The sequence below is a fragment of the Archocentrus centrarchus genome, chromosome 12, assembly GCF_007364275.1.
Source record: "Archocentrus centrarchus isolate MPI-CPG fArcCen1 chromosome 12, fArcCen1, whole genome shotgun sequence".
Taxonomy (NCBI): domain Eukaryota; kingdom Metazoa; phylum Chordata; class Actinopteri; order Cichliformes; family Cichlidae; genus Archocentrus; species Archocentrus centrarchus.
The window spans coordinates 8807818-8833551 of NC_044357.1; the positions used below are offsets into that span (position 1 = coordinate 8807818).

The 25734-nt window shown below is 40.6% G+C and overlaps 2 protein-coding genes across 2 annotated transcripts in view; one reads left to right on the top strand and one right to left on the bottom strand.

The window, feature by feature from the left end:
- The window catches only part of jak2a (Janus kinase 2a), a 32037-nt gene extending 8550 nt beyond the window's left edge, over positions 1–23487 (top strand). Inside the window, exons 2-24 of the mRNA XM_030742261.1 lie at positions 6073–6340; positions 8663–8786; positions 8890–9010; positions 10330–10475; positions 11962–12256; positions 12385–12504; positions 12928–13085; positions 13186–13297; positions 13831–14017; positions 14705–14829; positions 16196–16330; positions 16433–16520; positions 17160–17287; positions 17403–17541; positions 17733–17884; positions 18090–18240; positions 18350–18483; positions 19045–19234; positions 19954–20078; positions 20241–20413; positions 20622–20739; positions 20964–21077; positions 21925–23487. Coding sequence (XP_030598121.1) covers positions 6094–6340; positions 8663–8786; positions 8890–9010; positions 10330–10475; positions 11962–12256; positions 12385–12504; positions 12928–13085; positions 13186–13297; positions 13831–14017; positions 14705–14829; positions 16196–16330; positions 16433–16520; positions 17160–17287; positions 17403–17541; positions 17733–17884; positions 18090–18240; positions 18350–18483; positions 19045–19234; positions 19954–20078; positions 20241–20413; positions 20622–20739; positions 20964–21077; positions 21925–22032 — 3390 coding nt within the window. The 5' untranslated portion in view covers positions 6073–6093 and the 3' untranslated portion in view covers positions 22033–23487. The remainder of the gene's footprint in view (positions 1–6072; positions 6341–8662; positions 8787–8889; positions 9011–10329; positions 10476–11961; positions 12257–12384; positions 12505–12927; positions 13086–13185; positions 13298–13830; positions 14018–14704; positions 14830–16195; positions 16331–16432; positions 16521–17159; positions 17288–17402; positions 17542–17732; positions 17885–18089; positions 18241–18349; positions 18484–19044; positions 19235–19953; positions 20079–20240; positions 20414–20621; positions 20740–20963; positions 21078–21924) is intronic.
- A 495-nt stretch (positions 23488–23982) lies between these two features.
- rln1 (relaxin 1) lies at positions 23983–25510 on the bottom strand. The gene is made up of 2 exons (XM_030742262.1): positions 25029–25510; positions 23983–24578 (listed from the first exon to the last, which is right to left on the bottom strand). The coding sequence occupies exons 1-2, from the start codon at positions 25222–25224 to the stop codon at positions 24232–24234; spliced, it is 543 nt and encodes a 180-aa protein (XP_030598122.1). The 5' UTR covers positions 25225–25510; the 3' UTR covers positions 23983–24231.
- Between the last annotated feature and the right edge of the window lie 224 nt (positions 25511–25734).

Consider the following 25734-nt stretch of genomic DNA (forward strand, 5'->3'; position numbering starts at 1 on the left):
TGTGGTGATTTAGGAAATGTCGTATAAATGTTGCTCTACTTGATTCTAATCTGTTGCTGTTGGAATTGCAGCTACTAGAACACAGAAAACAAGAATACCTGTTCAAATTCATTTCACTTTGATCCGCCAAGAAACTGAACCGATTTCCACATCGCTAAATCTGCAGATTTACAGTTTGCCGCCACATTCATTTTACTTGTATAATTTTATGTTATTTATAGATATGTTGAGCTTGCGTCGAAGCACAGGGTCCTGGAATCACCAGTTAACCTAACAAGCATGTCTTTGGAGTGTGGGAAGAAGCCAGAGTACCAGGAGAGAGAGAGACTTCCTCAAGCTTAATATACATTTTTGTTCATTAAATGGCCCAGAATAACACCAAAATGTTCATACTTCTACTTTACATAAGGTAATGCAGATTCTTGGTCTAAGTACATGTGGATGAGTCATGCTTACTTGCAAAATCATTTCTCAAAGGCGCCAGGAACAGCGCTGGAGTATTTAAATTATAGCCATGTGGGAAATCTTTGGCAGCATGTAGACCAAGGATGGGCAGCATTTTTTCCCCGAGTAAGCAGAGGGAAAACAAGAGCTTTCTGTTTAGAAAATGCTGACTTGTCTAGCTGTCATCCTGAGGTTCGGCAGCTCCGCCGTCATGGATTGCAGCTAGTGGCAGCAGTCCTTATGATGCTCTAAAGATGCTCTGCAAGCTGGAGGGTCTCTCTAACCCATACCTTAATCAGGTGGAGAGCAAGTTTAAGTGTCAATATTCCAACCTCACCAAGTCTGCAGAACAGAGCAAGGACAATCATCTCTAACTGTAGTCCAGACACTCAGTCTAGACACAGCTAATATTTGTTTGCTGCTGAAAGTCTGAACCTTTCCTGGCAGAATCACAGCCATGAATCTGCATTTCATTTGAAGGGGAGGGTTTTCTCTCTCAGTGATTTCACTGTGTGATGATTTATTTGCTGTGATAAAGTCATCACAGCATTTGCTCTACAGCTGTTTATACAAAACATGATTTCTTGTAACTTATTTTCACTTATGTTCTCAGTGGAGTTTTGATATTGTATTCATTTACGTTTATATTGTTATTTAGTAGTGATTATTTTGCCTGGAGTAAATTTGTGTGAATACTTTTTATGTCCCTTTTTTATTTGTGTATAATGTTTTAAAGTAGTGCAGTTGTATCTAGGTTACCAAATGTTGCAGCCACAATACACAAATCAACAAGCTAGTAGTCTACTGCCAAAGTAGCACCTAACATTTCCCCATTTTCACAGCTCAGCCGGTCCTTGCATATGTTTGTCTTCTCTCTTTTATGGACTGCAGTCATATGAACTGACCCAGAAGAATAATGTTTTTACTATCTCAGGAACTCACTATTTCATAAACATCAGGGGTAATATTTTTTTACATCCATCCATCCATTCGCTTATCCTGTTCAGGGTCGCGGGGGGGCTGGAGCCTATCCCAGCTGTCATAGGGCGAGAGGCAGGGTACACCCTGAACAGGTCGCCAGCCTGTTGCAGGGCCAACACAGAGAGACAAGCAACCTTTCACACTCACATTCATGCTCTCATTCACACCTATGGGCAATTTAGAGTAGCCAATTAACCTAACCCCAGTAAGTGCATGTCTTTGGAATGTGGGAGGAAACCGGAGTACCCGGAGGAAACCCACGCAAGCACGGGGAGAACATGCAAACTCCACCACACAGAGAGAGGGAGAGGCCTGGGCCAAAAATATTCGTTTTGACTTCACTGGTTAGAATGTGCTGGTCCAAGTTTAAGCGTCCAGGTCACTGTCCTGGCTTCAGATAAAATAACCATTGTTCTTCAATGTTTATAAGCTTCCACTAAGACACAGCCTACGCAGCACAGTCGCTGTATACAAAGAAATATGCAAAAACTAGTGGTTTGAAGGTGTAGTTAGAGCCATATAAAACATTTTAGCTAAAGGAGGATAATTAATTATGAGTTGGATTGATTAAGAGTGAGAGGAATATAAGAGCCTGTATTCTGGAGCAGTTGTCACAGAGATTAAAAAAATGATTAAATAGTCTGTGTTACATTAAAGAAAAATATAGAAATAGAAATAAACATAAATAAAAGTTTCTAATAAAGTAAGTTACAGATATATGTAGAGGGTTAGTGTTGAGGTAATGGTTAGCGTTAGGTTAGGGGACCAAGGAAAGAAGAGATAAGTGGTTTACTTAAAGACATTTACAATTAGATGAAGCTGAAAGGAGGATTGCAGAGCAAGAGGAGGCTGCAAGGACAAAAAGGAGAAAAGACAGGGTGTGGAAGAGAGCCTGAGATTAATAATAACTAATGAGTCAATGCGGAGTGGTGTAAAAACACAGAGTGAAAAGCGAAGAGCCAAGAAGAAACACTCAGTGCATCATGGGAAGCCCCCATCAGCCCAGGCCTACTGCAGCATAACTAGGGGAGGGTTCAGGGTCACCTGATCCCACCCTAACTGTAAGCTTTATGAAAAAGGAAAGTTTTAAACGTTAATCTTAAAAGTAAGAGAGGGTGTCTGTCTCTTGAGTCTGAAACTCATGACCGTAACACTGAACTGTACAACATAGCCAGTAAATATAGGTTCATCTTCTTTTAAAATCAGCTGCTGTTGGTTATTTTAATTGTCCCAAAAAATATAACCCTTTTAATCCCAATTTTGAAAAAAGCCCAGCAGTCTACTGTAGGCTGATCGAAGAGCTAGCATTAAAACCAGAAGTAAAACAGAGCGGTTATAAAGAGTCAAATATGGGTGAGCTGATAGCTCTGACCTCAACTTGTACCGAGGCCCTGATAAGACACGGCAAGGAACTGGTGCAGCTCTGCGTGTGTGTCTGCTACATGATAAACATTTTGGGTGTGTAAACAGAGCTGTGTTTTTTCTGCTCTTGTTAAACGTGTAAAAAAGAAAGTCCCCAGCTATCTAACAGTAAGAATAACATCAATAGAGACATGAAACAATTGAGGAATATTATTGCAGCATTTAATAAGCTGGAACTGTAAAAATAAAGTGTAAGTCTCCTTTATCAACGTTATGCCTCCAGCTTCCACTTAATGCAGAATAAAATAATAATTAACTATTGCTGCTGGCTTTTACTGTCAATTTGCATTGAGCCCTGGTCACGGTGAAGCAAAACCCCAGATAAATGCTGAATGTGCTGGAGGTCAGTGGCCAGAATACAAATGCTACGAGTGAACAGCACTTAATGAGTAATCTGTTAAACCCAGAGCCGCTTACAGCCCTGCTGGCACAATCTTTGCCCCAGTAATAAAATAGGGAATATCCCATTAACTGAATTTAGGTCATCTAAGATTTAAAAGTTAAATGGTAGTTTCAAAGATATTTTGAAAGTATGGTCACTCAAATATTGTGAAAACATAAATAAATACTCAGTACTCATAGTAGTGTATTGGAGGATAAATAGGCAGATCTAACGTTTTCTGTAACCATGTAGATATCCATGGCCAGACAGCAGTCAGATTCTGTCTGAATCAGGAAGGCTTATCTCAGTCAGTTGTGATGCTTACTGTACCTAACTGACTGTGTTCCAGAAATAATACGATAACTTTGTTTGCATAGCAGTTTTTCAAAAACGCAGTTACAATATGGATCATAGTTTGGATAAAAAAAACAAACAAACCCTAAAGGCCTGTATGTAATTTAAAAGCATTGGTATGAAGCAAAGTCAAAAGGAAAAAACTAAATTATAGAAATAAGTTTTCAGGAGTTGTTTAAAAGAAACCACTGAATCAGCTGATCTGATGGAAGGCTTTCCCGAGTTTCATCAGAGGGCGTTTAGACTTCATTCCTTTATAGTCAAATTATATTTTTCTTACAAAGGAACAGCTTATTTGTCAAGTGCAACCACAATGTTTTATCTCATCAGCGTGTATTTCTAATGAAGTTTACCCAAACTTGCTGGTTCTTACATGAAACCCATGTTTTTGTATTGTCTGCCAAAAATTCTTGTTTTCTTTGTTGGTTATCTCTCAGCAGCATTTGTGCAGTTTGTTTATGTCATTTTTGTCATCATCATTATACTTCCTCTTGGTTTCTAACAGTCAGTAATAACACCCTTGTTTGTGCGGGATGCTGTCAGTGTCTTGCTGATGTTGGTAATTGTTGTAGTTGAGGGTGTAGAGCTGTCATTCTTCTTCTTCTTCTTCTTCTGTCGGGGGTGGGGTGGGGTGGGGGGTATTGGAATTTCATTACGGAGAATACTATGAAAATTGGAGTCCAGAAAATACTGTTTATTTTGTGCCCTGCAGCTCATAGTTTGGAGATTAGTTCTGCTGAGAGCAGACCAATTTATGGGCTGAACGTGTTTCTCCATTGGCAGTTCATTGGCAAACCACAGGGAGCTACAGACAGCCAGTATCCAAAGTGTGGGGCTACTCTTGGTTTTCATATTTTTTTTTTCCCTGTTATTGTTTGTTCACACTTTCCCCTGTTCTTGGTGAACTCCTCTGTCACTCCCATCCCTGTTCAGGCCCACTTGTCAACCAGTCAGCATGCTTTTGGGTTTTTGAAGAACTGCATAGGAGCATCTTTGTGTAGGTTGAAAACCCCTCTCCAAAGGCTCTTCAGAGGGAAATACCTATGCAAACTGACAAATGCTTAGCATTAGTCTGTAAACTGGATTGGTCTATAGAGTGGCTCCATGATGTAGTGTTTGACATGTTTGTCTTAAATGTGAAAGATCCCTGGTTTGGGAGTAGGAGGAGATACCAACCTAGCCTCAGGGGGTTACAAGCTAATGTTTGTACTTCCAGTGCTGATCCCAAGCCCACATTGACGGGATGTTTGTTTCAGGAAGGGCATCCGGCTTAAAAATCGGTGCCAAATCAAATGTTGCTGCAACCTCTTGGGAAATAAGGGAGCAGCTGAAAGTACCTAGCACTGAACTGGTCCGCAGTTTATCTCATGTTATGGTGTTATGTTTATATAGATGTTTAAGGCTTCTGAGTGAGTCATTCCAAATAGCTGTAGCTTGAAAAAAAATGTGCCAGTGTGTGTAGTGTCAGTGCTTCACTTGTTGATTAATGCAGCCATCAGTATTCATGTTTGTGCAAATTAAAGTTAATAAATTGGGAATAAATGTTTTACTCTTTAGCTTTTTCATCTAAGTGTAAATGACTTTATTGTAAATGAATGGTTTCTTTTTTTTTTTTTTTTTATCAGGAGCTCTGCAAGCAAAGGAAGTTTCAGCTGAGATGCACAACACAGTGCTGACTATAAATATTACTGGTACAGGTTTATGCCCTCACTTAGACCCTTCCACATTGGATAATTATGACTAATTTCTAAGTAAGTTTCCTAGTCCTGCAGCCTGTCGCTCTCTTGGACAGACAGAAGTGGTGCCGATTTGTGTAATTATGTTGACCTTATGTATCTGTAAAGAATCTGTTTAGTTATTCTTTTTGCTCTTTTTATGTTCTGTGTTGGTTTTATGTAAATATTCAAGGCAGTGAATGATCTCAGTTAGGGCTGAGCCAGTTATTGAATACATAAGTTTATAAGACTTTTTTGTAAGTATATTGATGTATTTTCAAATGCAGCGAGATGATATAGAGCTGTTCAGTGTTGCATTACATAACCTGTTCCTTCCATAAAGTGTTTTTTATTGTTAAGTTTTTGCATCGCTCCTCTCTAACACTCTTTCTGCAACCACACCACCACTAACTCACTGCAACAAAGCTCTGGCCTAACAGTTAAAAATACTGCAAAGTTTGGCGGCACACGTTAACTTAATATTGCAACTGCAACAATTTTTGATTTGTAGAATTAATACTGTAAGAAGATACTGCAGGATAAACAGTGGGGCTCCCTCATGCATTTGCAGTATTAGGTGCTGGATATCAGGATATTAATAAGGACAACAGGACTGCAAAGATGCTGTTTGCACTGCTTGTAGCTGTAACTTGTGAGGTTTAATTTCCTGATATGTCTATACTGACTGAGAGCTGTTTCCTGTGTACATTAACACAGTTTTCTGACACAAAGTCAGTCCCTCCTTTCTCATTTTTAATGTCTTTCTCCATACAGGTGCATGCTTTTAAGCGGCACATGGCCTGTATTCTGCTGACAAACATGGACCCGCCCATCACAGAAAATCAGAACGGTCTCCCCCGAAACCTGGACTTGGCTACTGGACCGAAGCGGGACGTGAATGCCACCGGTCTGAGTGTCCACCGTTACTGTGAGAGGAAGGATGGAGGAGAGGGCGGGGCCAGTTATTCAGAAAGTATGCTCACGTTTCCACCTGGAGAGTATGTAGTGGAGGAACTCTGCATCTCTGCAGCGAAAGCATGTGGTGAGTCACAACAGGGTTTCAGTTCACATGTTTACCCACACATGCAGAATATGGTTTCATTTACATGTGACACTTATTTGTCGAGCAGTTTTCTGACCCTCAGCTTAAAAAAATATATATATCAAATTTTTTAAAGAAAGCAAGAGCTGCTAATCTGTAAAATACACACAATTCATAAATTTGTGTTCAAGTATTCTTCAAAACTTGGCTGGTTAGATGGTTTCTTTGTTATCAAATTTCTTTCTGTAAAAACCCATATGAATGAGCTCTAAATTGGTCACAGCGCCGTTAAGGATTGATATTTTTTATAGTCAGGAAATCTTAACTAAACTTGTACATTCTGTACAAATGCAAGTGAATTTTAATAAACTAACAAAGAGATGAATCATTGAACGATGACAGCTGATTCTTTCCAGATTGCATTTTGTAATGCAGTTTCTTAGGAGGGGGAATTTCATTCTTTTTTTTCACAAGAAACTGTTTGACTATAATTTGAAGATTTCTCCATCCCAAAACCTCTTTCAGATGATTGTGCATAATTGTGGTAGACTTGTGATATACTAATTTAACTGTCAGAATCTGTACTGGACAGCTATTTTTTAAACACAAGCCCCAGTCCTGCAGGCCTCGAGACTGGTCAGCGACCTCCTGGCAGCCACCAGTCACTACGGAAAAATATGTATTTACCAACGTGGACGACCCAGCAATTGAAAATTTGAGGTCTTGTCTGCAAATGCTGTCTACTTATATGCAGATAATCAGATTATGAAGAACTCCAAGCAAACGTACATATTCAGATCATACCTCCCATGCACAGCACACTAAAAACAAGACATGCTGTAGTTTATACAACTGACTCTTCATGTTCTTGTGAAACTAAATCAATAAAGCCCACTCCACCAGATTAGGGTATATATTTTTAAAAAGGTCATTTAATCCCCACAATAAGAAAAGCATGCCAATGTTTAAAAATTGTTCTTTAAGATAGCATTTTTTAATGCCAGAATTAGGCCACTTAGGCCAGTTTTCATTTTGTGAAACAGAACTAAGACGTTCAGGCTGCTTTCTTGTCTTCTCTTTCTAGAAAACTCAAATGAGGAAGTTGTTCCGTCTATTTTCCCCAACGCCCTTCTTCTATTTTTTTCTGCACCAATGTCCTGCAGCCTTTCTCCTGAAACTCTTAAATGAACAAGTCCTTTTTTTTTCAATCCAGTCTTTCTGTATTTCCCTACTTTTCTACTTTCTTTGTCTATTCTTAAAGATCTACTTTACCTTCTGTTTGTCTCCTAAACTGTTTCTTTCATTGTTTAATGAAAGTTGAATCCTGTCGCTCTGGGCATCTTATTGGGTGGTTTGCTACTAGCATATGATTTATCAAAGAACCAAAGAGGCTCATTTAAGTGGCTAAGGCAGGACATCTCATTCCTACCAGGGAGTCAGATATTTCTGCTTTTCATTCCTCACATAGAAATAAGTTAAAAAGTACTGGATCTTAAATACTAAGATGTTCTGCTTCATTGTTCAGTCGCCAAATAAAGACATATGAAGCCGTCAAGTCTAACATACAGTACAGTACGAAGCAGTATTTTACTCTGCAGTGTATTTTGTTACTGAAGCATTTTATGCTGTTTTTATTGTAATAAATATCGGAAAGTAGGGCTTGCCTAGACATTAACCTTGTTAGCACTTTAACTTTACTTCCCTTGTTGTGGTTGAACCCATTTCCTCAGCAGCGCTTGTGTACTCATGCTGTTGCTTCACACGTGTGAGAGCTTCCGCATGCATGATGACATTTTCTGCCCTGTAAGTGCACTTGGCAAGGCTGCAAAAATATCTTATTTATGTTATGTTCATGGGAATTTTTGCATGTCAGCATTGCAAACAGCTGTAGCCTGACCCAGAAGAATGATGTTTTTACTATCTCAGGAACTCACTATTTCATAAACATCTGGGGGAAATTTTTTTCAGATTTGGCAAAAATATTTGTTTTGACTTCACTGGTTAGAATGTGCTGGTCCAAGTTTAAGGGTCCAGGTCACTGTCCTGGCTTCCAGCATATTCATGATATAGTACATCATTACCATGAACAGCTCAACGGGGGATTTTATCAAACATTAACAAGGATGAACTAATCAGATGTGAAAAAATCATATTTTGGGCCAAATAAAGTTCTGAGCTCTTTTTATATTTTTGGGGCCTTTCTTATAACTTTTATTATGGTCTTGAGCAATAACTCTCTAGGCTTTCTAAAGGTCTTTCAAAGTTTTTCTTTGGCCACTGGCTGTTTGTTTGTTTGCCCAATATATATATTCCTCTTTTCAGGGATTGGTCCGGTGTACTGCAGCTTGTTTGGCCTAATGAGGGAAAGTGACCGGACATGGTTCGCTCCTAATCATATCTTTAAAGTGGACCACTCAGCCAGTGAGAAACTGCACTTCAGAATCAGGTAGTTAAATATTTTAATTTATTTATGTTTTTTTTAAATTTCATTAGTATGTTTTTTCAAGTTTTATTCCTTCTCCTACTCTACTGTCACCCCTGTTGTCTAGATATTATTTTCCTGGCTGGTACAACAGCAACAATTCATCCTGTGCTCATCGCTATGGTTCGTCCAGAGGGATGGAAAGCCCTGTGATGGATGACTGTGTCATGGCATACCAGTTTTTTCAGGTTAGTCTTAAAGCTGTACACCTCCTAAGGAAGGTAAGTCAGTCATTTTCTTTGTATAGAGCCATATTAATTAGGTGCATACTTAGTCTGGTGTGCAGAACAAAGAACAGGGTCTTTTTAATGCCACCACCCTGTCTTTGTCCTGTATGTGTGTGTGTGTGTGTGTGTGTGTGTGTGTGTGTGTGTGTGTGTGTGTGTGTGTGTGTGTGTGTGTGTGTTTTGGGTAACACTGTTCGACAGAAGATAAAATGCGCTTGTTTCTCTGTCTCTTTGAGTGCCAGTCTGTCTGTTCTGCCAGCCCAAGTTGAGAAAACAGGAAGTGGGGTAGTGAGAGTGTTCAAGAAGCACAAAATGGGGAACATGTCCGGGTTCTTTCTTTGTTTATGTCTGTGCACGCACACGCCTGTTTGTGTGTGCATGTTTTTAAAATAGTTTCTCAGTTTTTTTCATCCTGTCATGTTAGTTCAAACCTCACTCACAGGGGCCCTTTGTTCAGTTTTGTTTTTGTCACCAGTGTCACCAGAGGAGCTCGGCATGTTTTGGTGCGCATGTGCAACAACAAGGTTACTTATGAGTTTGTAGATGAAATGGTGAACAAAAAGGGTTGTGCATTAAAAACAATTCTAACTGTAACATAATTAGAGCTTATAATCGTAATTTCAGAAAATTGGGTTGATCATTACGATGGTAACCCTTTTGTTTATTTGTTTGTTTTCTGTTGTTGAGGCTGCCCCTCCCTCAGCCTGCTTTCTGCTGCAGATTTCTTCCTGTTAAAAGGGAGTTTTTCCTCCCCACCATCACTAAGCACTGGTTCACAGGGGATTGTCGGGTTTCTCTCTGTAATGTGCAGCATGGTTTGGTGTCTACTTTTGAAGCTTAGTGCGGCTGGGTTAGAGGCATGGGTAATTGAGTAAGTTTGACACACAGGAGATGCTGCAACTGTTGGAAAAGATGAGAAAACTGAAACTTCATCACCACTGAAGCTTTTGGTTTTTTTTTCTGAGTTGTAACCCTCATTTAGGAGTGAACTGCAGCAAGTCGAACCCTCTAGAAGTGATAGTGTAAATGGTTGTAGGGCTGTGTTAATGTCATAGTTCTGCAACTTTATATTGTGGGGTTTTGACAACATAAAGTGCCTCTATCTCTTGTTTTGAACTGGTGCTGTTTAAATACAACTAAACTGAAGAAATTATCATTCTGTATATTTACATTAATTTAGCTGCTCTGTTTAAGAGATACCTGGTTTATGTTGACCTTCCTGCTCCTAATCTGATTCCAGTCATATTTCCTTTATGCTTTGTTATCTTTTTCTTTGTCAGTGGCGTAGTGACTTCCTGAATGGCTGGGTTGATATTCCAATCAGTCACGAGGCCCAGGAGGAGTGTCTGGGCATGGCTGTGCTGGACATGATGAGGCTCGCCAAAGAGAGCGGTCAGTCAGCAGTGGACATCTACAATGATAAAAGGTAGTTATTACCAGTATTGACTAAATGTAATATCAAGATCCCGATGAACAGCATGTCATGATCTGGTTTTTTTTTTTTGATTGGTCAGTCTGCTTAAAAAGTAAACTTAAAAATTTCTTAGACGACAGCGTCTCAGGGATCTTCTGTGGCTATACTCACCTAATATCTAGCAAGACTTTCTGAATTATGTTTTTTGCACTTGTACCTGACCCTGTTGAGTCAGTCATGAGACTCATGAAGCGTTTCCTTCTTCTTTGTAAATTTTAAGATAAAGTTATTGCAATTGTTGCTGCAATTACATTGTCTGGGTAACCTAACTGTTCAGAGTTGATTTTGTCAGTTGGACCTTTGTACTAGAGAGGTATTTATTTATTTAAATTTGAATTTAATTACTCAAATTAAACATCTATATAATCAACAGAAATGCCATGATTGCAGATCAACAGAAAGACTCCAAGGCAGCGTCACAGCATGGTTTAAAGTTTTTATTTCCAAACTAGTGTTTAAGTAACAAAGGCAATCAAACAGCTAATCTATGTTTTGAGGAGTAGCGAGGCAGGTACGTTTGCAAGAAGCTCACAGTCTTTGGCATGTCTGAGTCAATGAAGCTGCAAGTTTCTCAGCTCAAACAGAAGTTAGTCTGCGAGACAAGAATCCAGTTAAACAGCCAACTGCAGTGCAGCAAACCGGGGAATTCCTGGAGAGAAGACAAATCTGGACATTTTAACTTGGAGCCTGACATTACCACTTGCAGCCAGCTGAACAATCTGGTAATGATTGAGGGAAAAGCCTGTATTTGTGTATTGTAGAGATGAAACTATAACACTCAGCTGTTCAGCCCCTGACTGTGCCTGACAGAAACCCCAGTCACACAAAAGCCTGAGGTGACCTGAGGAGAGAGAATCAAATTGATTTCCTCAATTAGTCCACGTGTGCTTTGTGAACTTTGAGAAGGCAATCGACTGTGGTCCTCGGGGTGTCTTATGGGGGTTTCTTCAAGAGTATGGTCTGTCGGACCTGTTGCTGCTTTTCATTTTCAGCTGTAGTGAGAGGTTGCTTCACATCGTTGGCAATATGTCAGACTCATTCCCAGTGGGTAATGAACTGTGCCAAGACTGCTTTCTGTCACAGCTGTGTTCACAATTTTTGTGGAGAGAATTTCTAGGTGTAGCCAAAGTGCACATGGTGTGTATGTGGTGCAGCTTATGAATAACAATATCAGAGTAGTGTGACAGACTCACAATGAGCATCGTGATAATTTCATAATGTGTGTTCATGCATTTAAATGAAATCTGTCTGTAAAATGTTTCAGTTGAAAATATTTGAGCAGCACTACGCTTGATCGCAGTGTCCATAATTGATATATAATTTCTATCTAAATAAATTATTAGTATTATTTATTATTTGTGAAGATTTCTGACTGATTTGCCTGAAAGTTAAATGACTGTTGTCTCTCTGGTTGTGATTGCTCTCTCCCTGCTTATAGCTACAAGTCCTTCCTGCCAGTGTGCATGCGAAGCCGCATCCAGGAATATAACATCTTGACCCGGAAGAGAATCCGCTATCGCTTCCGGAGGTTCATTCAGCAGTTCAGCGAATGCAAGGCCACAGTGTGTAACCTCAAGCTCAAATACCTGATGAGCCTTGAGATGCTGCTGCCCCCTCTCTACTCTGAGCGCTTCCAAGTCACCGACACCTCCTCAAATGAGGTCACCATCATTGTCATGGGAAATAAGGGCATCCAGTGGTCCAAAGGGAAAGATGAGGATGGAGCAGAGGAGGTGAGAATGAGTGCATTACATGACCTGTCATTGTTTTTTAACAAGTACGCATGCATGCCTCTTCATCAATTAAAAAAATGAAAACAAAACACAAATCACTAGTTTGAACTTTTCTTGCGCGTCTGTAGGAGCTGCAGACATACAGTGATTTCTCAGAGGTGATTGACATCAGTATCAAACAGGGCAACAAGGAAGGGTCTGCAGAGAGTCGCATAGTTACCCTCACCAGACAGGACAACCAGATAATGGTATAGTAAACACTTCTGCTATCATTGTGAAATTTTGTTTTACATGTATTTAACTTTCGTTGCTGTTGGGTTACTAGATTGCCTTTTATGGTCAGTATCAGGAATGTTATTCCTAAGTGCCTTGTGTCCTCAAGTTGCTTGTCACAGCAGCAGGATTTAAGAAGGGGCAACATCTGTTCTTATTCGCTTGATTCTACAATCAGCTCTAAGTGGTGTTTCTGCAAAGCAACACCACTAAATACTAAACGCTTTACCTTGTCACGAGTAGCATTTACTGTGCTTACTTATTTTAACTGTTTACTTAAACAAGTCTAAAAGGTATACATTTCTAACAATAAGTAAATAAGTATCATTATTATGTTTAGACTGATTTACATCTAAAATCTTTATTTCTGTATCCCTCTGCATCGTCTCACCACGAAGGAACTGGAATTTCACTCGCTCTCAGAGGCTGTGTCATTCGTGTCGTTGATCGATGGGTATTACAGACTGGTCGCCGATGCCCATCATTACCTGTGCAAAGAGTTAGCGCCGCCACGACTACTGGAGTGCATTCACAGCCACTGCCATGGCCCTGTGTCGTGAGTATCACATACATGCATAAATGCATCACATCCCATATGCACACTCAGTTATAGACAGTTCACATCAACAAAAACTTCCTGTCCTCTGTAATTGCAGGATGGACTTTACAGTCAATAAACTGCGGCGCTCTGGTAACCATCAAGGCCTGTACATGCTTCGCTGCAGCCCCAGGGACTATGACAAATACTTCATGTCGTTTGTGGTGGGGGTAAGTAGCATTAATGTTCAATCTTAATCAGTGTGAAACACAGTTTCTCACATTACTTTATGCAGAGGCCAGCGTTTAAATAAATTTTAATACTGCAATTCACTTCTTCAGCCTGTGACTGTATGCATCCAGGCAGACACAAAATAAGAAATAAGATGTTTAAAGTCACTACACTGAAAGTGCACTGCTGTTTCTGAAAGCAAACCATGTTCACAGGTTTTCAAAGACCAGACAGGCACTGTGCACCAGTCTGCACACCAGGCCCTCTTAAATATTGATCATATTTTTAGCCACAAGAGGGCGCAATAAGGCTTGGAATTTACTTGAAGGAGACAGTCTTTATCTCCCTGTAGGTCACCTTACTGTGACAGACTGGATATGTCTTCTGTGTTTTACTTTATTAACTTGTTAGGCTATTTTAAAATTGTGATAAAGAGATACACAGACATAGATACACAGGAAGCATCCTTTGTAATCAAATAATAATTACCCATTCAGAGCAACTCTTATCATTTTTTTTTTTTTATTTTCAGTATGAAACAATGGTGGACTATAAGCACTGTCAGATCACAAAGACCGAGTCGGGAGAATACATTCTGAGTGGAGCCAAGAGGAGCTTTGGTTCACTCCGGGAACTTCTGCATTGCTACCAGAAGGAGGCGCTCCGCACAGATGGGTACACATTTCAGCTGATCAGGTGCTGTCCACCCAGTCCCAAAGGTCAGTGTTCAAATCCAGAACGTGTATGCACATATACTGATTAACAAAAGAGCACCTTTAAAGTGAAATACAAACAATTCTAAGGCACAGTAAAAGCATTCCCATGTGTGTGGGCCTTAAGTAACCCGCCAGTAACCTCAAACTTGTAAATCCTGTGTCAGTAGCACTGATAAATCCTGTCTTAGCGTGCCAAAGAATTTCCTGGCATTTTTATGTCACTGTTATCTTGTTATTTTGTAAATGTTTGTGTATCAAATCTTTTGAATTCCTGCTGCAGTTGATCACCTTCAAGTTTCTGCTTTTATTAGATACCTTGAAAATGAATTGAGACCATTTGAACACAATGGAGACTGCACACTGGTGTGCATTTATTGATAGGCTGGATGTGATTAGATTGTAAGCCTTACAGCAGATCATACAAAGGTGAAGTGCGAGTGTTACGGAGAAATGTTTTGCTGATAGCGATTTAGCATATTACAGCTTCACAAAACAAAATCATGCAACTGTTTTCTTTAATGCTCACATTCATGATAAAAAATTTTGACCTGAACAACCCAGGTTTAATTTCCTATTAGATTGGTTATTTATCAGTGTCACTCACTGAAAGTGATAACCATACTCGAGCAGGTGCAGTGTGAAACTGTGATTGGGTGAAATGAAACCTTGTTTATCTCTGCCTTTCTTCAGATAAGTCCAACCTGCTGGTGTGTAGAAACAATCAGGGGTCTGAGGTTTCTCTGTCTCCCACGCTCCACAAGCACACCATCAGCCAGATGGTCTTCCACAAGATCCGAAAGGAGGACCTTGTAATTGTAAGAAACCCGTTTCTGACGCCTTTCCTTTCACTAGAAAACGTCACACAAAAAAGCATTTCTTCATCTCATTAGTTTGTATTCGTCCGCAGGATTGCACATGCTGTTTCTCGTATATACTGAATACGTCAAACAGTGCTGAAAGGCCTCTTTTCTTTGCAGTGCACAGATAAAGTTTAGATATAAAACACATAAATCTGGATAAAACCTGTGCATATTTCAGAGGCTGGAGCCTTTGTGAGTGTAAGCTTGTGTGAGTGAGAGTACCAGAGGAAAGAGGAAAGGCTTGTGGGGTCAGCCACGGTGCTACATGCAGTTTACAAAAAGACTTTCTAAAGTGATCCGTCTGCTGTATCTCAGCATCAATAGCGGTCACTGTTGTCACTGAAAGCCCAACATGTTGTTTTATCATTCATCACAGACTAAAGATATTATCTTAAGGCCTGATGATAAATCCAATTTATCTGATCTTTAGTAACTCAAAACCAGGTGGTCGATAACATTTAGCTGCCTGGGTGACAGCTCAGGCAGGAGCACATAATATTTCATTTAGTTCCTGAGCTGCGTGTGTGGAGGCTTGGAGATTTATTGGAATAGTTACTCTTCACTTCAGAAATTCTGCAAAAGATCCCAACTTTAACTATGAATTAAAAGGCAAAAATGAGAGATCTGGATAAACCTCTGAGGTGGTAATGAAAACGTTAGGTTTTCATTAAGAAATGCTACAGTGATTTGCTGTTGGTGGATAAAAATCAAAGTTTGTATCATCTTTTTCGTGTGTCATACATTTTGTTTGAGATGACAAAATACATTAAATTGCCAAAAGTAGTCACTCACCCATTCAAATGATTGAATTCAGGTGTTCCAGTCACTTCCATGGCAGTGTACCCAGGCATGCAGACTGCTTCTGCAAACAATTGTGAAAGAATGGGTGTCTGACTGCACTGTGCCAAGTGTAAAGTTTGGTGGAGGGGGGGGATTGTGGCATAGGGTTGTTTTTCAGGAGTTGGGCTCGGCCCCTTAGTTCCAGTGAAAGGAACTCTTAATGCTTCACCACACCAAGACATTTTAGGCAATTTCATGCTCCCAACTTTGTGGGAACAATTTGGGAATGGTCCTTTTTGTTCCAGCATGGTATGAATCAGAGCTGAGACTGTGTTAGTTTGTACTTTTGAGCGTGCTGTTCGAAATGATGTAAATTGCATTTTTTTATCAATATAAAGTCTGTTTTGGCTGCATGACTCTGTGTGACGCCTGTCATAAATTCTTGAGGAATTTATGAGGAGAGAATATTGGCCTGGGAATGGTTTTGAGTCAGAAAAACGATGTGGTTTTTAAAAAATAAATTGGTAAAATTGTGTTGCAGAAAGAGAGCCTGGGTCAAGGAACATTCACCAAGATCTTTTGCGGAGTGAGGAAGGAGCTGGGAGACTACGGAGAGATACATCAGATAGACGTCGTTATCAAGATCCTGGACAGGGCACATCGCAGCTATTCAGAGGTTAGATTGTTAAAGGAGAATTTGTGTGACACTGAATCTTATTGCTCAAACAAGTTAATGGGCTCAAATTAAAATTCTCCTCTCTCGTTTTCTTCCTCACAGTCATTCTTTGAAGCTGCCAGCATGATGAGCCAGCTCTCCCACAAGCACTTACTTCTCACATATGGCGTGTGTGTTTGTGGAGATGAAAGTAAGTTTGCAACACACGCACACCTCGACTGTTTAAGATCTTACGTGTGGATGAAATGAGCAGCAAAAAGTAAATTATATCAGTCAGGCGGTCAGTCTGTGAGGAATGGATACACATCGGCTCCTGGAATAGAAAAAGAGGTTGTTCACACATTAAACGAGCACCAAACAGAGTGAAACTGTGTCCCTGTGGGCTGCTGAGACAATCAAACAGAGAGGTCAGAAGGTCCCTGACCCGTCATTCAGACTGGTTTAAGCCCTTGGGATCAACAGGTCACTCAAGGGCTGCTGTAGTTGTGGTCCTTAAAGCTGCATACACGTAAAGCAGTGTATCTAGGAGCTCTCTTCTTACATGTAATGAATGGAGAAATTTGTGTGTGGGGGAGAAGTGTTCTAATGAAGAAACCTTTAAGTTTCCAAATCACAACAAGAAGTCATCTTAGAGACTTTTGCTTTACCTTCAGGACCTCTGGGTAAGCGCGGGAGTGTTACAACCCAAAACAAGCTTCAGCAAACTAGTGACTGGTTAATTTATTGTTTTATTTCACAGTTTTGGTGAAACGAGTTGTACACGGATAGAAGTAAATAAATAGATGTGTCAGTTTTAAGTGAAATGATCTCATCTTTATTTCCCTGTCAGACATGATGGTGCAGGAATATGGTAAATTTGGCTCGCTGGACACCTACCTGAAGAAGAACAAAAGCTGTGTTAACATCACCTGGAAGCTGGAGGTGGCCAAGCAGCTCGCCTGGGCAATGCACTACCTGGTAAGACTACCAGGAAAAGAGAAATTCCCACAGCCAACAAGGAAATTAACCAGTGGAGCCTTTAACTGGGACTTTCTTAATGAATTTATGTTGTCCCTGTTGTATCTGAATACAGGAGGATAAAAACCTCATTCATGGAAATGTTTGTGCCAAGAATGTTCTTTTGATCCGAGAGGAGGATCGGAAAACAGGCAGTCTGCCCTTCATCAAGCTCAGTGACCCCGGTATCAGCATCACTGTGCTGCCCAGGGAAGGTGAGAATAACAGGCTTGCACCTCACACCTGTGTGAGGTGGGAACAATGTTCACTGCACGGTTTTTCCGTGGTGTGATTGTCAGAACCTTGTCCGCGTTGCTTCCTTGTTTTCCCATCTTTGCTCTGTGTTTCTAATGTTTATTATGTTTCTGTATCTCTTTTTCTGTTTCTCTACATGTCTGATCTGTAGTACTAGTGGAGCGTATCCCATGGGTGCCCCCTGAATGCATTGAAAACCCCCAAAACCTGAGTTTAGCCACAGACAAGTGGAGCTTCGGGACCACTCTTTGGGAGATTTGCAGCGGTGGAGACAAACCTCTCAGCACGCTGGACTGCTCAAAGGTCCCAAAAAACCAAGATGCATTGATATATTTTGTGAAATATTTAAGTGTTTAATGTCCCAGTTTTATTTTTTACACTTTGGTTTTGAGACATATTGACATAAAGGTGTTTATTAGTGAAGCTTAGATTTTTACTTTTTTATTTATTTGTTTTTTTTACTGTTTTAACTTTAACTTTTTTTTTACATTTTCTTCCTTCTGTGCAGAAAAACTTGTTCTACGAGGACAGACACCAGCTGCCAGCTCCCAAATGGACAGAGCTGGCCAATCTGATAAACAGCTGTATGGACTATGAGCCTTTACATCGGCCCTCCTTCAGAGCAGTAATCAGAGATCTCAACAGCCTCTTCACACCAGGTATGAAAAGAATGGAGCCGTGTCTGTCAGAGACACCTATTACACCTATTCCATCATGCTCTGTATTTTATCCAGATGTTGCTGAAAGTCACACTGGCTCTTGTTGTAGACTATGAGCTGCTGGTGGAGAGCGACGTGGTGCCCAACAGAGCACGAGGCTTCGGCTTCCCGTGGGCTTCCGAGAACCAAGATCCATCGCAGTTCGAGGAGCGGCACCTCATCTTTCTCAAGCAGCTGGGCAAAGTGAGACGTGCACTACGTATACGCCACACATTTTTAAAGTTTGACTCTCTTTTCAGGTCCTTTGGATAATGTCTTTACAAATGCATATTCTTTGCATTTTATTTTTATATTTACTCTAACCTCTTCATCTGTTTTAACACCAATATTTGCTCATGGTAAAGTATACAGGATGAGCTCCACTGAAGGGACTTTGGTGCTAAATGAATGAATAATGGAAATGCACATTGAGAAAATGATGTTCAGTGGCAAAAATTAAAACGCCCATGACTGGTGGACCTCTTCCGCTATCGTGACGCATATTCTCGTATTTTCCAGGCAGCCTGATGAATGTCCAGAAATACTTGATGTGAAAGAAAATCATTTCTGAACAGCTTTTTTTATTCAATTATTGTTTTCCTTCTGTTATTCAATATCTCACTTATTCCATTCCAGCTGATCCAAAAGCATCATTATGTCCTAATTATTTATTATAGATGAAATCACAACTTTGTTTTCCTTTTTTTTTTTTTTTTTTTTTAAAAAAATGTGTGTGTTTCTCATCTGTTTGATCCCACACTCCAGGGGAACTTTGGCAGCGTGGAGATGTGCAGGTACGACCCCCTGCAGGACAGCACAGGGGAGGTGGTGGCTGTGAAGAAACTCCAGCACAGTACAGCTGAGCACCTGAGGGACTTTGAGCGGGAAATTGAGATCCTCAAATCACTTCAGCATGAAAACATTGTCAAATACAAAGGAGTGTGCTACAGTGCAGGTATGAACACATTGTTTGATGTCTGTGGATCATCTCCATCAGATTCAAGCCCGGCATTAGATTAGGCCACTTCAAAACCTTCGTTTTGGTTTTTTTGAGCCATTCAGAGGTGGACTTGCTGGTGTGTTTTGGATCATTGTCCTGCTGCGTAACCCACGTGCTCTTAGGCCTCGTTTATGTGAGAGCGTTCAGATGGAAACGCTGCAGTTCCCATTGCCAGGCCACAAGTCGGCAGTGTGGATATTGGAGCTTCAACCATTGTGCACATGTGGCAGTAATGACGCCAGAGAACTGATGGTTCCATCAGTTACAGCACTGTGTATGTGCAGCTAGAGATGGTCAGAAAGTCACAGTTATCAGTCTGATTCTTTATCCTCATCTCAACTCTCAATAAATTGTATTATAACAGAAACATTAAACAATATTTGTCTTATTTCAACTTTAAAATAAGATAATCTTTTTTTTTTGGTTTGTGTTTTTTGCCTTCCTGCAAAATACCATGAGCTGTTTGTTCCTTGATATGATATTACCACCCCAGCACATTTTCTAATGCATTATGCTGTTTTCCACACATTTGCTGCCTAGGGCATCAATGACCATGCCCAATGAAACAAATAAATCTGAATTATCTCAGAAAAACCACTTTAGGCGAAGCCTCTGCTCCACTACTCAAGTCATATTCTCGTTCTCTACTGAACTCAAAATCCTTCTTTCTGCAGGACGAAGAAACCTGCGGTTGATCATGGAATATCTCCCCTATGGCAGCTTGAGAGATTATCTCATCAAACACAAAGACAGATTTGATTCCAAGAAACTGTTGCACTACGCGTCACAGATCTGCAAGGTAACAGCGCTGTCTGCTGTACATTTACCTCACTGTGCCATACAGACATTCTCGCAAAGCCAATCCACGAAAACGGTTCCACGGTTCTTTCTGGAGCTGCTGTGTCCTACAAATTGCATGCTTTTTGTGCAGTATTTGTTGTAACACATGGATTCCTTGCAGGGAATGGACTACCTTAGCACCAAGCGTTACATTCACAGAGACCTGGCCACTCGAAACATTCTGGTGGAGAGTGAGATGAGGGTTAAGATCGGTGATTTTGGTCTGACCAAGGTGCTGCCTCAGGACAAAGACTACTACACCGTCAGAGAGCCTGGGGAAAGCCCCATCTTCTGGTGAGGACCACACTTAATATTTTTAAGAGCTCAAAAAGTATTTTACTCCTGTTTTAGTGTTTTAATCCGGCAACTAATCTCAAGTCGAGACTTCAAAATGTGGCCTAACTGTGGCTGCGTCCATCTTTTACACGCAGTCTGTGTATAGGCTGTGTTATATATACGCTTGTTATGTAGCGTGTATTTAAAGTGTTGTGGTGTCTTGCAGGTATGCTCCTGAGTCACTGACTGAAAGCAAGTTCTCCGTGGCTTCAGACGTTTGGAGCTTTGGGGTCGTCCTCTACGAACTCTTCACTTACAGCGACAAGAACTGCAGCCCACCAGTGGTACTCTGTTGTTTTCTAGTTTTAAGCATTTTACTTCTCATTTCTTTGTCACTTGTCTAGACTGCTCCATTAATTTGGAAAACAACCATTAGTATAATTAAGCTGTTGAGTGCCTTAAAGAATCAGTTGATTAAGCACTTCTCTGCTGCACAGTGATTTTTTTTATTTATTTGAAGCATACTACAGTTTCTAAACCAAACCAAATGTATTTTCTTCTCTTCTAGGTATTTATGAATAAGATGGGGAATGAAAAGCAGGGCCAGATGATTGTCTACCATTTGATTGACCTGCTGAAACAAGGATATAGGCTGCCTGCTCCTGATAACTGTCCTACAGCGGTCAGTGACTTTCTGCATACTTCAAAAGCTGCATGCTGTTTCTTTCTATATGTTTTAATAAAAATATCTTGTGGTTCAAGGCCAGTGCAAAGATAACTTGCTTGTAAAGTTTAACACTCTGGGTGTCACATAAGAGATTAAACTGAGGCTGCAGCCCATCTGCTTCAGGGTTCACCGTGTTGTGCTTTCAGAGATGCTCTTCTGCATACCTTGGTTGTAATGAGTTGCCTTCCTCTGACCTCTGACATCAACGAGGCATTTTCTTCCAGAGAACTGCCGCTCACTGGATATTTTCTCTTTTTCAAACCATTCTCTAAACCCTAGGGATGGTTGCGAGTATTAATACTCATGCCACGTTCAAAGTCACTTAAATCACCTTTCTTCCCCATTCTGATGCTCAGTTGGAACCTCAGCAGTTTTTATAAAAATGTGTTGCGATTCAAGGCCAATACAAATATAACGTGCTTGTAAAGTTCGACAACCTGGATCTCACATAGGAAATTCACGTGGAGTAAAGAAAGCATCACACGTCTACATGCCCGAATGCACTGAGATGCTGCTGTGTGATTGGCTGATTAGATGTTTGCGTTAATGAGCAGCTGAACAGATGTATGTAATGAAGTATCCAGTGGGTGTACACCATCTGTTTTCAACAGATTCTTTATTTTTTGTAGCACAAGTGGAACAGAGTAATGCAACAATGTACATAAAAGTTAAGTCGAGCCTTAATCTTCCATAGCTCGCCCCTGAAACTGCTTTGTTCTTCCAGAAGAATGCATCAGTTTCACTTTCTTTCTTTTGTTTTGTTAAAAGTGTGTAAATAATACTGTCCTGGTGTCCTCCTCAGATTCACAAGATTATGATGGAGTGCTGGAGCAGTGACCCGAGACAGCGGCCTACTTTCAAGACATTAATCCACAGTGTGGATACTGCACGAGACAGCGAGGATAGATGAGCAGCATCGATCCGTGAACCTTTGACCTTTAGGTGTCAGCTCGCGTGAGTCAGTCCTCGCAGACCTGAACAGAACAACAAACTGTCTGATTTACTGCAACAATTTGGAGTTGAGGTGATGGTGAGGTTCTTCTTTCTATGGTCACATGAAGTATTCACACGAACTGATGGTTGAGTACACTACAACTCAAGATTATGCCTGGTGCTTTCAGGAACATTTCACCCTGGGATGAATTCTTTGACGCATTCACGCATGTTGTGTTTTACAATTTGAAATCAAAACAGGGATTGACTTGGGGAACGCGATAAAATCAAAGATTCAGTGTTGAAGCCAGTTTTCTTTCCAAAAATGTAAAGATCAACACCGAGCAGCCGTTACTGTGTACTGTTGAAGCTGTAAAATGAGCAGACAGTTATTTTTTGCACAAGCAAAGAGACCACAGGGAAACAAAGCTCTGCCTTATTCTTCACATCACTGAGTCACCTGACACTCAGTGCACGTGCTCGTGAGCGGCTGTACTTGAATGAACAGGTTTCCTCCTGCTGACACCCAGGCAGACTGTTTTAGGGTGCCAAGCAAAGTCGACTGTTAGGAGGGGGGGCCGGCCATGAAGATCTTTATGAGAGGTTTTCAAGTTAGATTTTACTGCTACAGTGGAAGTGAGTTTTACACGTCTGCTGCATGCTGGGAACCTGTTACTGAGTCCTTGTTTCTGAGGGTCAGGCTATGATAAGTCATTGAGGTCAAAGTTTAAATTTCATGCAGCTTGGAAGAAAAAACGAAGTATCATCAACTCACAACATTAATATTCTTGTTTCAGATCAAATCAGCTGTTTCTCTGTAAATTCTCTGTAATTGATCAGGTGTGTTTTAATAATGCAGCATGAAGTTTGAAGGCTGTGCTGTTTGTCGATACCTAAAGTGAAGAATCTGAATCTCTCATTTTTGCTGCACCTGGAGGGAAAGTAATGATGGGAAGTGTCCTTATTTTCTGCAGGAGTCGTGTTGCCAGTCATGCTTTTATTTAAAAATTGATTTGATTTTTGTTCTTTGTTTCATGGCTCACGTTTTACACGATTTCTTTTTATTTGTTGACGACAGCATTTCTACTCAATTTACTTTGAAAGACAGACCATGCAGATGTATTGTTAACAGTGTGTGTGTGTGTGTGTGTGTGTGTGTGTGTGTGTGTGTGTGCGTGTGTGCGTTCTTTAACCTCTTTGTGGGCACCCTGAATATTTCTTAGATGATCCTGTTTATGATTGTCAATTTATTACAATTTTGTTCTGTTTTTTTTTTACTGCAAAATGTTTTGAAGGTATTATTTTTTCCATACAAGTATTATTGTGTATACAGTATGTGTATTCCCGTGTGCCCTTTAAATTTGATTCTTTATGAAGATTGTATCATTTTGTATCCAAAGATTTATGCAAAAGATTTATACAAAAACAAAAAGTCAAACGTTGAGCAAGTTTTTTTTTCCCTCATTTTTTTGTAGCTCGCAAGCTGCCTTTTAAGTTCTATTCTACATGTTTACACGCAAACATTTAAAGATATTAAGTGTGTACGTGAGATATTTATGCTGTTTTTTTTTTTTTTTAGTAGACACATCGTGCAATAGTAATAGCTGCATCAAAGTTAGTGTGTAAACTCCATAGACGCCAGCAGGCTTGTGAGTGATTAAGATTATTTTATTGAGGTTGAATGGGTTTTATTTGGGTGTGATCAGGTTAAAAGAACAAAAAAAAATAAAAATCCTCTCATGTGCAGGATTATCCTCGGGGTGTTTAGAGATAATCTTCAGGGTGGTTTAATGTTGTGAATAAAGCCAGCAATAAGTTCACAGCGGCCCACATTAATGACATTAATGTGCGATGTTGTGTTAGTGTGAGTGTATCTCATGAATTTAGTCAAAATATGGACAGAAAAAATATGCTGCTTCACATTTCATATAATTACAGTATTTAAAATTTATTGACAAAGATGCTGACATACAATACGTACGGCTGTTTTGAACAAAAAAATCAAACGAGACAGAATGAAGAAAACACGAAGCCGGAGGGATGTTTTTCCTGTGCAATACAACATGAGTGCAAACAGCCTAATCAACAGCAGGTGTTTTCTGTACACTGTCCATTACTGCTCAGTGGGCCCATGAACGAGCCTGCTGCCATCAGCCCACCCTCCGTGCTTCCTGCCTCAGCACAAGCGTCCGATATCATTCTTGGTGCAGCCCTGGTTACAGCACATCCCCGCCACGCCACGAGAAAAGTTCCTCTTCTTCTTGCTCGTCAGGTGCCAGTCAGCCGAACCCGGCGTCTCATCTTGCTCACCTGCAATCGTGGACAGCTGCAACTCCTCGAGAGGGGCCGGGAGACTCAACGGTTGCTGCTGCTGCCGGTCTCCTGACCCATAAAGAGCCAGGATGTCTGCCAGGGAGGCGGTGTGAAGAGGAGAGTGGTTTTCTGCAAGCTCTGCACCACGCTGCCAGGTATGCTGGCTCTCCTCCACTTTAACATCAGGGAGGGAACTCCACTGGAAAGGGTCTGGAGACAGGAAAAAAAAATAGAAATGACCTCAAAAGCAATCAGGAAATTAGTGCAGAGACATGTACTGTAGACCAGAAAAGGCAAGGAAAATAGAATAATGGAAAATCGTGCCTAAAAGAAGCTGACTGTGGTGCTGAAATTTCATACTATACATGTGTCGGGTATCATCTCCTAATGAAAACAGCCTGAACTCATTCCAAAGTGCCATTTGTCAAAATTTAATAACAGGAATTCTTTCCCAGTCCTCCACCTGTGGACACTTTACCTCATTTTCAGTCATCATCAGTTTCTCACACTCTTCCTGCTCTGGTTCTCTCATAGTTCACTGCAGGATTTTTTTTATATTTTGAAACATGCCTGCACACGATGGGCATTTTTTGTGACTAATTTCTCTAAGTAGCACACAAAAATTAAGCAACTAATTCAAGTGCAGCAGCATTAACTTACCCAAGAGCCCCTCTGTGGATCGTCTCCACCGGGAGCCGCCGCAGGTGAAGATGACCGCTCTGATGAACTCTCTCCCGCACAGTTTCACCCCATAGTCCCTCGGTACCATCAGCCTGCTCATCACATCAGCCTTCTCACAGCTGCATATGCTGCCGACACACACCACAGCCACGGCGAGAGTCAGTCTCCAGAGCATTGTTCACCTGCCCTGAAATTAAACTGCCTGGTTCGAGTTGCACCGGTGTGGGGGTCAGCGGAGTTCCACCTCAGGTCTGAGGAGTGCTGCAGGTCCTCACTTCCTTGTTTCTCTCTCAGGAGAACTGTCTTACATTCAAACTATGAAAGATGCTTCTATCAGTCTGCCTTGTGTTCTCGTCTTCTTCTCTCTTTGAGAGTGGACCTTATGTAGCCCTAGACACTAGTTCCCTCTTCAACTGGCTCAACCCCAAACCTCCTCCCTTCCTCTGTCTCACACACGCACAAGAAAACACGTCATCATCTTTCAGATTGATGACGATGACGTCCTTGCAGTTATTTCTCTTGTGCAGTCATATTAAGTTTGAGTATGTACTCATTACTCACACATTATTTCAAGACTAACGTTTAACAGTGACAGTGATTATTGTGAAAAACTTTATAAAAACGTTAAAAACATTTTGCGTATTGTAAGATTTTAAGTGTTTCTTATTTTGGCTGATATTGACAC

Bases quoted from the DNA above. Each gene is read 5' to 3' on its own strand.
- rln1 (XM_030742262.1), bottom strand. From the start codon at position 25,224: ATGCTCTGGAGACTGACTCTCGCCGTGGCTGTGGTGTGTGTCGGCAGC. The intron at 24,579-25,028 runs GTAAGTTAATGC...TCCTGTCTCCAG, and splicing joins ATCCACAGAGGGGCTCTTGG to ACCCTTTCCAGTGGAGTTCC.